The 14886-nt window shown below is 36.8% G+C and overlaps 1 protein-coding gene across 2 annotated transcripts in view; it reads right to left on the reverse strand.

Moving 5' to 3' along the window:
• MOCOS (molybdenum cofactor sulfurase) overlaps positions 1-14886 on the reverse strand; it is a 50699-nt gene that overhangs the window by 11411 nt on the left and 24402 nt on the right. For both annotated transcript variants that reach the window (XM_087916015.1, XM_026721706.2), the window contains exons 9-10: positions 12565-12727; positions 1995-2073 (exon numbers count right to left, since the gene is read on the reverse strand). In XM_087916015.1, coding sequence (XP_087772141.1) covers positions 1995-2073; positions 12565-12727 — 242 coding nt within the window. The remainder of the gene's footprint in view (positions 1-1994; positions 2074-12564; positions 12728-14886) is intronic.

Consider the following 14886-nt stretch of genomic DNA (forward strand, 5'->3'; position numbering starts at 1 on the left):
TCCTCTTGCTACATACAATTAGCAATAGCAACAGCACTTAGATTTATATAATGCTTTATAGTGCGTTACAGCCCTCTCTAAGTAATTTACAGCCAGCATATTGTCCCCAACAATTTGGGTCCTCATTTTACCCACCATGGAAGGCTGAGTCAACCTTGAGCCTGGTGAGATTTGAACTGTCAAATTTCAGTCAGCTGGCAGTCAGAAGTAGTCTGTAGTACAGGACTCTAACCAATTCAATGAATAAGCTATCTATCTAAGCCACTTCCAAATGTTATTTAAAAATACTTTTTCCCCCTTGTCACCTAGCAATGGATCTTGCATTTCTCTAAAAATATTATATTCCTTGTTCTCTATAGTCTTACAGATGCTGCCATTATTTTTCTTTAATTCTTATTTGTTCAGTTCAATCTGCATCTTAGTATTTCTACAGCTATGGCCAGAAGTGAGCCCAAAATTTCCACTGCTAAGCAAGAGAGTTGTAAATGGATTTTATCCTATTTTAAGACCTTTCTTGCCCACAGTTGAATCACTGCAGTTGTTAAGTTAGTAACCTGATTTCTTTATTGACTTTTCTTGTAAAAGAAGTCATCTGGAAACTAGTACAAGTAATCCTTGACTTATGTGCACAATTGGGATCAAAATTTCTGCTGCTAAGCAAGGCAATTTTTAAGAGAATTGTACCTGATATAACCTTTTTTTGCTGTGGTGGTTAGGTGAATCACTGCCATTAATTGAATCAGTCATTAAGCAAATCTGGCTCTCCTTTTGACTTTACTTATTGGAAGCCAGCTGGGAAAATTGCAAATGGCAATCACATGATATCTGGGACACTGCAACTGTTATAAATACAGCCCAGTTGCCAAGCACCTGAATTTAGGTCACATGACTCTAGGGATGCTGCAATGGTTATTAAGTGTGAAAAACAGTCACTGGTCCCTTTTTTCCCTTTTTAACTTGTTATAACTTTGAATGATCACTAAATGACTGGTTGTATTCTGTATTTCATGTGCAAGTAGTACAACACAAATTACAACAGCACTGAAAAAAGTAATGTCCTTGCACTTATGACAGTTGCAGCATCCACTCAGTCAAAATTTGGGAGCATGGCAGCTAGCATGTATTTATGATGGTTGCAATATCCCAGGGGCCATGAGATTGCCATTTGCAATCTTCCCTCCAACATGATGGGGAAAGCTGGATTTGCTTAATGACTGAGTGATTCATTTTATGGCAGTGTTTTACCTAACAACCATGGCAAAAAAAATGGTAATTATTGGGTGCAATTCTCTTAATAATTGCTTTGCTTACTAGCAGAAATTCTTATTCCAATTGTGGCATGTCAAAGATTACCTGTACTAGTTTACAGGAGTTTAGACAATTAGGCCTTTTCCTCAAAATCAATATATTGATATGCCTGTCTCTTTTGTAGAGTTGGCTGTATAATTTGTTTCCACTTAGCTTTACTATAACTATCCATTGTTTGAAAGTTAGAGATAATAAAATTAAAAAAACGGATTAAAGATCTATTGGTGTTCTTTTATCTGCTCCTTCTTTCTTGGGATAAAAGAGAAAAGGGGAAAAGATCCAAAAGGAAAAAGATCCTTACAGTTCTGAGTTTAAAGCAATGAATATTTGACGCAACTATACCTTTTCAATAAAAAAAAATTTTTGGTTTAAGAGTTCCCACGTGAAAAATAATTCTCTTATTCATTCAAGGATTCACATTTGTGTTCAAACTGCTATTCTCCATAACAAGTTACTCTATCCTACTACTGCCACTTGTAAGACACATTTGCATACATACACATGTATGTGGATGTGTATGTATGAGGAATGTATGAATCTACAGCTCATTCACGTAACTGAGATTAATGAGAAATTGTAGTGAAACAATTTCACTAATGTTAGTGAAATTACAAAGGTAATCATTAGTCGCCATTATGAAATGTTTTTCACTGCAAATTTACACTTCTTGCACCTGTCCTACCCACCTGTGAGAACAAACCTTGCTTTGACATATTTCTGTTAAAGTTCCCCCATCTTCTAAGGATACAGAAATGGGATTCATTCCTATGAAAAGAACAGAGAAAAATTCACTAAATAAATCTGTGTGAACTGTTGGTTTATTTCAAAGAGTGATAGTTAGACCAAGATTTATAATGCTTATGGTACTTTCACTGTTGAGTTCAATGCTTGATCATATAAAACCATTAATAACTGTCAGAGTTTGCAGCAATCCAACCAGCACACAAGTAAATAATTCAGCAGGATTCATTTATAGAAGAAACTTGTTTATATACAATAATATAAAACATGATGCATGTATACAATACCCATGCAGTAGAACCAGAACTCAGAATCCAGAAGTCATAATCACAGAAGCAACTCGTATATATATTGATCAGGCAAGCTAAGCCACGCCCAGGCTCTGAGCCATCTGAGTCACCAAACAATCCTCATTGGCTGACCTGTTACCATGTCTATTCCAATTCATGAACTCTCATACACTGACACCCATTTGGGAGTGATGTTTTCATTTTCAATGAATGCAACTGGCAAATCCTTGTAAATATATTTTAATTCTATTCATAATTCATATTGGTTTATTTTTTGTAATTGATTTTTTTAAAGGACCAGTTTCAACTTTTATTAATGAGTACTAAGTGCAAGAGGTGTATCTTGAGAGTTGCTGATCCTCCTATGTAAATGGCTGCTTCCTGCTAACTAAAATAGTCTATAGGAAGAACACAAGACAATCATTTTTACTGAGTGATTTCCCTCAATCTATGAACAGGAAGAACAAACAAGACTGTTAATGAAGTTTGGTAGACATTCCTGCTAGGCCTTGGAGGGATTTTTTTTACTTCAATAGCTCTCTCCCATAGGTGATTCTTGATACGTCATCCACAAAATCTTCAGTATCCTTATCCACTGCACAGATCTTAGTCTTAGGGCTTTTTCCTAAGTTTCCCTGCTATTTCTGACCTCCCATACAAAGTTCACAACATGCTTCCTCAAAAGGCAGCTGTTGCTGGATTGTCCCTTCATTTCCCACTGAGCTTTTCCTGGTCTTGATATTACTTTATCTCTTACTTCATTACTTTATTTCTTACTGGGCTTCTCCACTTACGTCTCCTAGCAGCTGCGGATATGGTGGACAGGAACAAAAGATGGCTGAAGAGCTCCAAGAGTCTTTTCCCTGAACAACTCAAGAATGCTGTGAGGTCTCCTGTCTCTCCTTCTCTTCCCCTCTCTCTTCTGCCTGCCTAGGAAACTGGGCAGGCTAGGAATGTCCACCTTATTTGCTGGACAGTAGAGAGCTGTGGCTATTGTGTTTTGCTCAAGCTACTTGGTGGAGGAAGCAGAAAATCAACAAGATCAATGAAGCTGAAGCTCTTGAGCTTGGCTTGGGGCATTGGTCACTCTGTGAGAGCACAGCAGGAAGAATTGGGCTGTACAGACTGTGACTGACACAAGACTGGAATTGGGATCAAACTCAGAATGTCAGTTAGCCCTAGAAACACCAGATGTCTGGACTGTAGCCACAAGAATAATTAATACATTTGTATGGAGCTAGTTTGCCCCTTGTGACGCACAAGGGATAACACAAAATTGTGAACTAAATGCATTAGCATGTTCAGGCAGCCAAACTACTTTGTGATTATACTGTAAACTTTCTGGCTTCCAAACACATGGATATGATCACAATGACCCTTCTCAGATACAGATGATAAGGAAGTTCAAGTGGAAACGCAGTTCAGATATGCCAACTTAATGCTGAAAGACTCAATAGATCAAAGAGCCATTTTATTTCCACGTTTATTAAAAAATCACATCAACACGACCATTTTCCAAAAAACATACACTGAAAATGAAAAAGAAGAGTAAATCCAGTGATACAACTTACTGGTGCTGTTGTTGTTTATCACCACAGTTATGGCATGCCAACCTGCATCAGGAGTAACATTGAGAATGTATCACTGATAGAAACATCCACAACTAAACTCCAAAAAATCCTTCAGGAGGGCATAGAGCCTATTGTAAAAAAAAGGAGATGCTAGCCATCCACCATGACAGACACTTGGGATAAATACTAAGTTGCCTTATGAATTGTCTCCCTCTCCAAAGAAACAAGAAGCACACCACTTACATCAAGAGAATGCTCAGGACACTATAACAAACACGTAAAACACATATTGACTATTCATGCCCTTTCATTGCAGATGAAGTCAATACTATTACCAAAACCATCAAATGGAATAAAGCATCAGGATGTGATGCCACCCATCTGGAATTCCAGATGAATTATGGGCAACACATACATAAACTAATCAATTATGTTTTACTCACATACTGTCTCCAGCAGCTACTCCACATTTTAATAAGGCAAAATGATATCAACCTTAAGTCTAGTTAAACTAAAAGACAATAGAAAGCTACTCCCCAATAGCCCTTTTAAGTTCTTGCTGTAAACTCTTAGAATGACTATTCTTAACAAGATCGGTCCTACAGTTGAATAACATCTCTGTGTGGAACAAATAGGATTTCGACAAAATTGAAACTGCTAAGCCTACCAAGTTATACTGAAGCAGGATTCCAATGAGGCCTTAAAACCACAGTAGTTTTTGTGGACCTGACTGCAATGTATGGCAGAGTCTGGAAGGAAGATTTATTATGCAAATTACAACTGATCATCATCCCATGTCAAAAACTATCCATTCTATTAATAATATGCTGAGTAACAGGACTTTTCAAATAATAATGTGGGGGGGGGGCTTAAAAGATTAAATAATGGCCTACCACAGAGCTCTGTGCTGGCTCCCATATTGTTCAACTTATGCATATCTAAGATGCTAGATAACAAAAGATGGAAATTTGCTTATGCAGATGACCAGGTCCTAGCAGCCCAAAAGTAACATATAGAGTAGGGGTGTTAAACTTGATTTCATTGAATAGCATGGCCCAGAATTTTGGATACAATATAGAATTAGGAGAATGGGAGAAAATATGGAGTGTAAATTATAAATTAACTATATCCTCAGTATACAAAGAAAACATCTATTACAGATGGTATTTAGCCCCAACAAGATTGGCAAGAATTTATCCCAACACAAGCCCAAAATGCTGGAAATGTAAGAAGGCTGACAGTACATTTTATCACATGTGGGGCTATGCTCCGAGACTAGGACATTCTGGATTCAAATTAAAAACTGGCTTCAAGAGATTACTGGTTATCAGATTGAGCTCAGACCGGAAACCTTCCTTTTAGGAATTATTAAAGATAGAATACCAAAAGAAATAAAATATTTATTGTTACATATTACAACAGCCACCAGAATAGCCTTTGCACAGGTATGGAAAACTCCCAATATTCCTAAAGAAGAACTGATATTACAAAAAGAAACAGAAAATGCCAAAATGAATATGTTAACATTGAAATTGAAAGAAAGAGATGACTCTGATTATTACCTAATCTGGAATAAATGGCATGATTGGTTAGCAAACAGAACAAAAAAATAAGTCAAGAAACTTAACTGTAAGAAACCTTAAGAATGTACCATAAAATGTAAATTTGTAAATTATGTAAAAATATAGGAATAACAATTATAATTAGTTATTAATTAATATTAGATAAATATAAATACAATGTGTATTATATATATTTAAAAATATTTATGATAAGAACATATGTATAGATGTCAAGAATGTTGTTGAAACTATGATGCTTTATGTTGAAAATTAGAAACTCAATAAAAACATATTTAAAAAACTTGATTTCATTGAGGGCTGCATCAGGGTTGTGTTTGATCTCGGGGAGTTCAGAGTGGCCGTGGCCAGCTCGATGTCACTCATGTCATGGGCGCTTGTGGTGGCCCAAGCACCCTGCCAGCAAAAACGGGTTCCCAAGCTCCATTTTCAGCTGTGATTACCTCCTGCAACTCTCTGCCAGCGAAAACAGAGCTCCATTTTCGTTGACAGAGGCATCATGGGTCAATCCTTTGCTGTTTCCAGGGCAGCTCTAGGGGCCAGATCTAAGCACCCTGCAGGTTGGATCTGCCTTGAGTTTGACACCCCTGATATAGAGGATGGTAACAACTCCCTCATAAAAACTAAAAGCTCTGGGGAAGTTCTTTGCTGACTGGAGGCTCATCCCAAGCTTGAGCAAAACAGAAAATATTTGTTACCACCTTAATAACCAAAAAGCAAAAAAAGTCCCGATGATATACTTCTATAGCAGCATGCTATCTTACCCCACCCCCTTTTGAAAATATCTTGGCACTCTTACAAGAAATGCTGCAGCAAAAATTAATACTAGAAATTGCATGCTTCAGGGAGCTTCTGCTTCTATGCTCAGAACATCAACATTGGGATTCGTATTATACAGCTGAATACTGCAGCTCTGTCTGGATGAACAGCTGCCATATAAACAAATTGGAAGCCAGAGTAAATGATACAATGTGAATAATAATAATAATAATAGTAGTAGTAGTAATAATAATAATAATAAGTGTATGAAGATCCCACCAACCTTATGCCCACAGATAAAGGCAGAATGCATCAATTACCACTGCTAGCAAGAGGAAAACCTTCTACGCACAAAATCCACCTGCGCCTTCTATAACTTTGTAAACACCAAACTTAAAGACTCAAAAACCATCCCACCCCTAAAAGGACCTAATGGGAAAGACTACAGCGATGAAGCTGTTAAGGCAAACCTCTTCAACACGTTCTTCAGTTCAGATTTTGTAAACAGTAATGGCTCATGCCCCATATTTCCTAATCATAACACAATTAACTGCAATGCTCTACTATATATTGAAGTAGATCACTTTACTGAAGATAGCGTAGAAAATGCACTACATTACCTGAAACCATCTTTATCTATTGGCCCTGATGGCTTTTGTGCATACTTCTTAAAAAAGCTCTCTACTGCCATTACAGAACCCCTAAGCATAAGGATATCATTCAGATATCATTCAGAACCAGCTCCTTACCAAGCCTATGGTCTTTAGCAATGGTCATCCCTATCTTCAAAAAACCCCTGCCTGGTTGAAAACTACAGACCAATCTCATTCTGTTGTGTCACGTACAAAGTTATGGAATTAATTATTAACCAATGCATTACCTTTCATCTAGAGTCAAGTAACCTACTCTCCAATAAACAATTTGTTTTCAGAAAAAAATTGCCCTGAAATTTACAACTTCTATACTGCAAAAATATATGGACTACACTACTTGACCAGGGTAAAGCAATAGATGTAATTTACATAGACTTCTGCAAAGCCTTTGACTCAGTGGTACATGACGAACTACTATTAAAATTACACTCTTACGGCATTTCCGGATCCTTTCATAAGTGGATTACTGTCTTCCTGACAAACAGGTAACAAATAGTTAAAATAAGAAACACCCTATCAAACCCTGCACCAGTTAATAAGCAGTGTCCCCCAAGACAGCATTCTAGGACCCATACTCTTTACACTCCATATAAATGACCTTTGTGATCATCTTATAAGCAACTGCATCTTCTTCACTGATGACGTAAAACTATTCAACACCACCGGCAATGCTACCATCCTTCAAAGTGACCTTGATTATGTGTCTGAATGGTCAAACAGTTGGCAACTCCAAATCTCGACCAACAAATGCTCTGACCTACACATTGGTAAAAAAAATCAATACACACCAAATACAAGCTAGGTGGATATGACCTTGTTGACAATCCCCATTCTGTCAAGGACCTTGGAGTACTCATATCGAATGACCTAAGCTCCAGAACTCACTGCAACAGCATTGCCAAAAAGGCTTTAAGAGTTGTAAATCTAATCTTATGAAGCTTCTCCTTTGGTAATACTGATTTGCAAACTAGGGCATACAAAACCTTTGCTAGACCAATACTTGAATACAGCTCCACTGTCTGGAATCGGCACTGTATATCAGACATTAATACAACTGAGTGAGTCCAGAAGTATTTTACAAGAAGAGTATTACACTCCTCTATACCACCAGACTTGAAATTCTAGGCTTAGACAACTTTGAACTGCACCGACTAAAATTGGACTTAAGCATGGTACATCAAATTATATGTTACAATGTCTTACCAGTTAATGAATATTTCAGCTTTAACCAGAACAACGTAAGAGCACACAACAGATATAAACTTAATGTAAACCACTCCAAACATGATTGAAAGAAGTATGATTTCAGCAACAGAGTGGTCAATGTCTGGAACTCACTACCTGATTCTGTTGTCACATGCTCAAACCCTCACTCCTTTTCCCTCAAACTAACCTCTATTGACCTCACCCCATTCCTAAGAGGTCTGTAGGGGGTGTGCATAAGGACACAATCGTGCCTACCGTCCCTGTCCTATTGTCCTCAATAATTAGACCCATTTCATGTATTTATACTTACGTTTATGCTTATTTCTATTATAGGTAAGCGTTTGACAAAATAAATAAATAAAATAAATAAATAAACTGGAAAGTAAGCTGGATTATCAAATATCCAGATTCCAGATAAAATATATCTGACCCAACACAAAAATTAACAGCTTTCAATGCCATCCACCAGTACTTGAAAACTCTGAATAGGATTCACACCCCACATTGCATTTGTTGAAATTCTCTGTTTAAGTGGATAGAGAATCCTCTCCTGAATGTGATATGGTGCTTCTCACTAGACATGGATCATATATTGACTAGCTGCCATTTGAGAGCTTATACAGAAGGAAAACTATATTTTTCCTTCCAACTAACAAATGCTGCATTTAATTGGATAAATGGCATAAATATTAATAGAGAAAACACTAATTCCATTTTTATGAACCAACATATTTCAAAACAAACTATTTATATATAACTTATTGAATTCCTCATGCTTTACAAAGTTCACTAGAATTATGTCTCCTTTTATATATTTTTACTACTCCTCGGGAAACAAGGCCCAGTGTAACTAGGAGTTGGGTTGGATAGATGCAGGCTTCTCAACAGCATGAGAAAAATGCCTGAAGGTAAGGGGCATACAGCAGACCATGCTGGGGATGGGGACAATTGCTCCTTGGAGAATGGTGCAATTACCCTAACATAAGCCACATGATCTTGATTCTATCCCATTCTTTATGCAGCCTGGAACTATGTTAGCCTTTTTGGCAGCTGTAGCACACTGCTGGCTGATGTTTAAATAATTGTCCACTAGGTCTCCAAGATCCCTCTCACAGTTACTACAATTGAGCAAGGTACCACATACTGTACCTCTACATTTTGTTTTTCTTGCCTAAATGTAAAACTGTACTTTTTTCACCAATTGGATAGCGCCCAATGTTCAGGACTAGGACTGAAGCACATTGGGGAATAGATTTATCACATTTAACCAGGGGTGGGATTCAAATGTCTTAACAACCAGTTCTGTGGGCGTGGCCTTATTTGTGGGTGTGGCTTGGTGGTCACGACTGGGTGGGCATGGCTTGTATGTAAATATTGCACATATTTATGTAAATACTGAATTTTTTATTTAAAAAAAAGAACAACCTTTACCCAAAATCAGGCAAAACAGGCAGGCATATTGAGTTGCTCACAGAATCACAGATTCATTTAGAGATCTATCATTCTGCAATCCGCTTCCTGAATCTGCACTGAAAAATAGAAGCTAGGAAGGTTCAGCTCTGCTTTTAGATTAGCTAGAAAGCAAGTAATTCAACAATTTCCTGCTTTCTAACTAATCTAAATCTCCTGGCATAGCTGATAGTCAGAACAGCTGATGGTCGGAAAACAAAAGGAAAAATAGCAACTTACTGAAAATTAGGCTAACGCAAGCAAGTTGGATGGCATGCATGCCACGTAAGGAGTGAGTGGATGGGGAGGGGAGGGGCCAGCCAGTGGTGCAATTTGCTGGTTCTCTGAACTGGGCAGAATTATAACAACCGGTTCTATAGAACTGGACCAAACAGGTAGAATCCCACCCTTGCATTTAACTGACAAACAATTTCATCTGACTTTTTGGGTTGGAAGGTAGATCAACTTTGGAGGTTTTTTTATTATATTTAATCAAAAAGCAATTGATAAAAGATTGCATTAAGAAACAAACATGAATATTTTATCCAGAACAAATTACTATTAACTCTTGGAGTGATTTGGGATAGACAAGATGATATGGTAAATTTTCTACTAATTGATTACAATAACTGCTTATAGTTTTGAAACTTGAGTCTTGCCTTTTTATTATTATTGTTCTTGTTAACTATGTTGTCATTAATATAACATATAGATGACAGATTACTAATTTGCAAATTATTTAGCAATCCAAACATTTTGGGGCTGTTTTGAAAGGGGTAGGAAACTAAGGTTGTAGTAATGTATTAATCAGTATTCAATTAAAGAGGTAATACATGTATATATGTTAGTTTTCTAAATGTCTTGTTTCTTTTGTGTTTATTTTTTGTAGTTTTGTATTTTAGTTTTCTTTTAATAAAATAACAATGGAACCAAAAGAAAAAAAGAAAAAAGAAAGACAGGCATAAGGAGTTGGGCAACATTCCTTAGTGGCATCGGCAGGGCTAGGGCTGAAATCAAGGCCTGGGGCTTTCAGCTGGCTAGGCCCAATGCTTCCTCCAATGAGTGATGCATTGCAGTCTAGGTTGTGAGAAGTGTGGTTTTGCATTATACTCCAACAATCCACCAGCTCATGCATGGCCTGAGCATGGCCTTCCAGGACATCCTTCACAACCTGAAGCACACCTCACTCTGCTTAATATAATGGATTGCAGTTGTTGAATGATGGAATCCCAACCTCATTTAACAACTGCAGTGACTAACAATTGAAATTCCAGTCTCAGTTGTGCTGTGTTAAGACTATCTATATACAAGTATCAAAGTTGCTTATTATGTCTCAAGTCACTTCGCAACAAGATGGGCAACAAAGGGTTGGGTCCAGCATGACATAAAATGCTGAGAGGGAGACAGAGCAGTTGCAACTTCTTTAAAAGACACAATAATCAGAAATTAAATCTGGATCCAAACCAGTGGCATATATTCCCTTCCTAGATAAGCAGATTGAGCAGTGGCATTTTATCTACTCTAGATTTTCTTAGATGAAACAAATTTTCTAGATTTATTTCAGTCTGATTTCAGGCCTCAGTATGGAATAGTCTTTTGGGTATCTTACAGAATACTGTCTGCCAGGAAAAGGGGGAAGGGCCTTCTGGACCTCTCCAGCAGCTTTCAGCACCATCAATGATAATATTCTCCTAAACAGGTGGTCAGTGTTAGGATGTGGAGGCACTATACTATACTTCTCCCACTCCTATTTGGATAGGCTACGTTAGGTTTATGGCTCCATTTTATCTCATATGCCTTTTAACATTTAGCTGAAATAGTTGGGAGAAGTCATTCAGGTATGTGAGCTGAAATGTCAGCAATATGCAAATGATGTCCAGTGCAGGAAATCAGGAGTCCAGGCAGTTCAAATGAATAAAAGTTTATTGCATGTTAATGCTCTAAAAAATCTGAACTTCTAACTGTCAAAGCAAATTGGCGATAGTTAAGAGTAAATGGGATTCAAGGTGGGTTGGAGTTAGATTTTAGGTGTACAAAGGGATTCGACACACTTGACCCCTGCCTCGTGCTCTGGTTGGTCATCTACTACAGCTACCACTCTTTTTCATTTAATATGGGTGAAACAATTGATGTTCTGAACCAAGCTTGGACAGGATAATGGATTAGACTGAAACTCAGTTCAGACAGTACAAGACAAATATTGCTTGTTGTTTAAGTATCTGTATAGCTCAGTGGTGCCCTGCCTGTTCCAGAGAGATTTGCACTCACCTTAAAAGAGAAGAATTGCAGTTTGGGAATGCTCCTGTATCCATCCTTGTCACTTTAAACCCAAGTAACAAGATGCCTTTCACTAACCGTGATCATACCTTACAAGTAGACCAAGAAGCAGATGCTAGATTGGTTACAGCGACAGAATCTTGCAGGTCTGATGTGCTTCTTCTCCTCTCTCTTTTTTTCATGTGAATGTCTGTTTGAATGTTTTCAGACCAATAATCCCCATCTGGATTTTTGCAATGTTTATCTGCCTATTGCCTAATAACAGATCTTCCCTCTCTCCATCAAGGTCATCTTCTTTACTCTCTACACTTGGACAGAAACAACCATGCAACAGTTTATTCATGCTCCAATAATTTCCTGGTGAATTTATTCAGTATGCTGTATGTGGAGCACCCTTTGAAAATGGTCTGGAAACTTCAGTTAATTCAAAAGAGAGGCAATCAGATTGCTCACTGGAACTGACCGATACTAATACATTATGCCAGTACTTTGCTATCTGCATGGTGTGCCAGTCAGTTTCTGTGTCTAACTCAAAGTGCTAGTTTAACAAATCTAATATTTCTCAAGAATATCTTGAAACAGAGAGTAATGATTTTAATTTACTATGCCTCAATATTTTTTCAAATACAGAATCACTATATCCTGACTCTATCTAAAATAATAATTTTATAGGATGAATATTTTGATAACCCTTTCGTAGTAGTAGAAAAAATAGTCTGTATAGACCAACCTTCTGCCTTGATTATCATCACATTTTGGTCCAGGTCAATTAAAGGTTGTATAAGACACAAACGTGGTTCCTGCTTCTGAGTAATACAAACTCCATTCTGATTTGTAACCATCCAGTTACGATCATACAGCAGGCCTTGATTTCCAATAGGCCATTGCATAACCTAAAGAAGGTAAAGGAAAATGGAATTGTTATTTACTCAAGAGATACTGTAATATTCTTTAAAAACTAGCATATATGTGTATTTGTTTTCAGCTCATTACAACAGTAAGGTATAATATTGTCTTATGTTCATGGAACACTTTAAGGCAATTTAACTTTTTCTACAGGCTTCTTTCTGAGTGCATAGTCAAATTTAAACTTTCTGCCATTTAAAGACTGAAACAAGAAAACTATATAGCAAATTTCAAAAAAAAAGTTACATCATTTAATCTAAAAAAGTTTTTTTAAAAAAGCATTTGTACTCCAAAATCATTGACTATTAAAAAAAAAAAAGCAATTGACTAGTCTGTATACTAATGCTATAATCTCACCAACATCATGTCCAGGGGTGGGATTCAACCGGCGTTACTACCAGTTCTGTGATTATGATTTGTCTGTGCAAGCACGCTTTGCACACACGTGCCCGATGCACGCTGTGCATGAGTGTAAAATAACGTTAGGCTGTGCCACCCAGACAGCTGAAAAGCGCTGCGCGCAGATGCACAGCATTAGAAAAGCCTTTTTCCCCCTGCTTTTTCAACCTTAGCTATGCTGCGCAAAGCAGCTGAGATAGAAAAAGCAGGAAATAAAGGACAGTAAAAGCCCGGGCGGGTGGGTGGGCCAAACAGCTGCAAACACAGAACCAGCTCTGTGTCTGCTGCTCCGCAGAGCTTCCGGTTCTATAGAGCCAGGCAGAACTGGTAGCATCCCAGCCCTGATCATGTCAATATCCTACACTCTTCAATTCACTCTAAAGTTCTTGGAAGATACTATTAAGCTTGATTGGTGGCCAATAAAAAGTTTCGTTCTAGTGCTTTAGCAATCTAAAACAAGTTCTGGTTTAATTTTGAAGCAGCTATCCCTTATTGGAATATGTAAAAAATGAAACAGAATTCCTATTTGTTTTGTCCTTACAGAGAAAAGCAAAATAATTCCACACTGAATGATAAAAATATTAACTAAAAGAAAAACAACAATGTGGGCCATTTCAGGTATATGGATCTCACTTTTCAACAGTCCTGGCAGCAAGGTCACTGGTAAGAGTGGTATGTAGAAAGCAACAATTACCTGTTCCTAAACTATTTGTCTCATCTCTTTTTGCTGGCCCTCTGCTTACTGTAATGTGTTCTTAATGGTTCCATTAAAAAAAAAAGATTGAATAAAGAAGTCATAGACTATGCATACATTCCAGAAAGAAAAGTTTTCTAATACTATAACTACAGAGTCAATAAGTGAGGCATGGGTAAGACTCCAATGTGATAAACACAAGTTACACAAGGATATTTTAAGTTCTCTTTGTAACATTCAATATCTTAGTACAGTATAATTTTAATTATATTTGAGTTATTTAATTCAATGTATACATTAATATAATTTTGGAATAAACTTTCTCTTGACCTAATTTTTCTTGGCCTAATTTTGCAAGTACTCATGCAAATTGCAGAAATTGCATTTTAAACAAAACCTTACGTATTTTGCTACCTATTACATCACTTTTATGTAAATACTCCAAGACTACACTCTGGAATCTATACATAATTTTAAAAAATGATTCTGGCAAAATTATTACTGCCAAAAGAAGGCAAAAAACCCAAAACATTTCTATAGTAAATATTTTTAATCAGCAGTAAAAAGTTTAATTTCATGTTATTTTTATTTGTTAGATATTATTTATTGAAGATTCTAATCCAATAAATATCTGAGTGTAGATACTCTAATTGGGCAATCTGAAGAAACTTGTATAGCATTGAATTGATTATACCATTAGCCCTGATATAAAATGTATTGGTGTTTGATTCTTCCTTTTCAATGATTTTGTCTCTGAATTATTATTATTTTTTAAATTAACTTTAGGAAAATACTTTAAATGAAGGCAAATCACTGTTTTAATCTCAGTTTTTATTAACTTTTAAATTATAGATGTCTTTAAGCATCAAGCAGATGTAAATATATCTTCTAAAGTGTTAAAAAACCTAGATTTTCGCATCTTCTCCCTGGAATTGGAATTGTTTGCCTAAGGTGATTGAAAAACGTCTAGTATTAGGCCAAGACAATGGTAGATAATGAGAAGAGGGGGGCACTAGAACCACTGGAATAGAAGCAAAGAATTCTTGATTTAGA

Source organism: Pseudonaja textilis, chromosome Z, assembly GCF_049901715.1.
Source record: "Pseudonaja textilis isolate UNSWEBS1 chromosome Z, rPseTex1.2, whole genome shotgun sequence".
Lineage (NCBI taxonomy): Eukaryota > Metazoa > Chordata > Lepidosauria > Squamata > Elapidae > Pseudonaja > Pseudonaja textilis.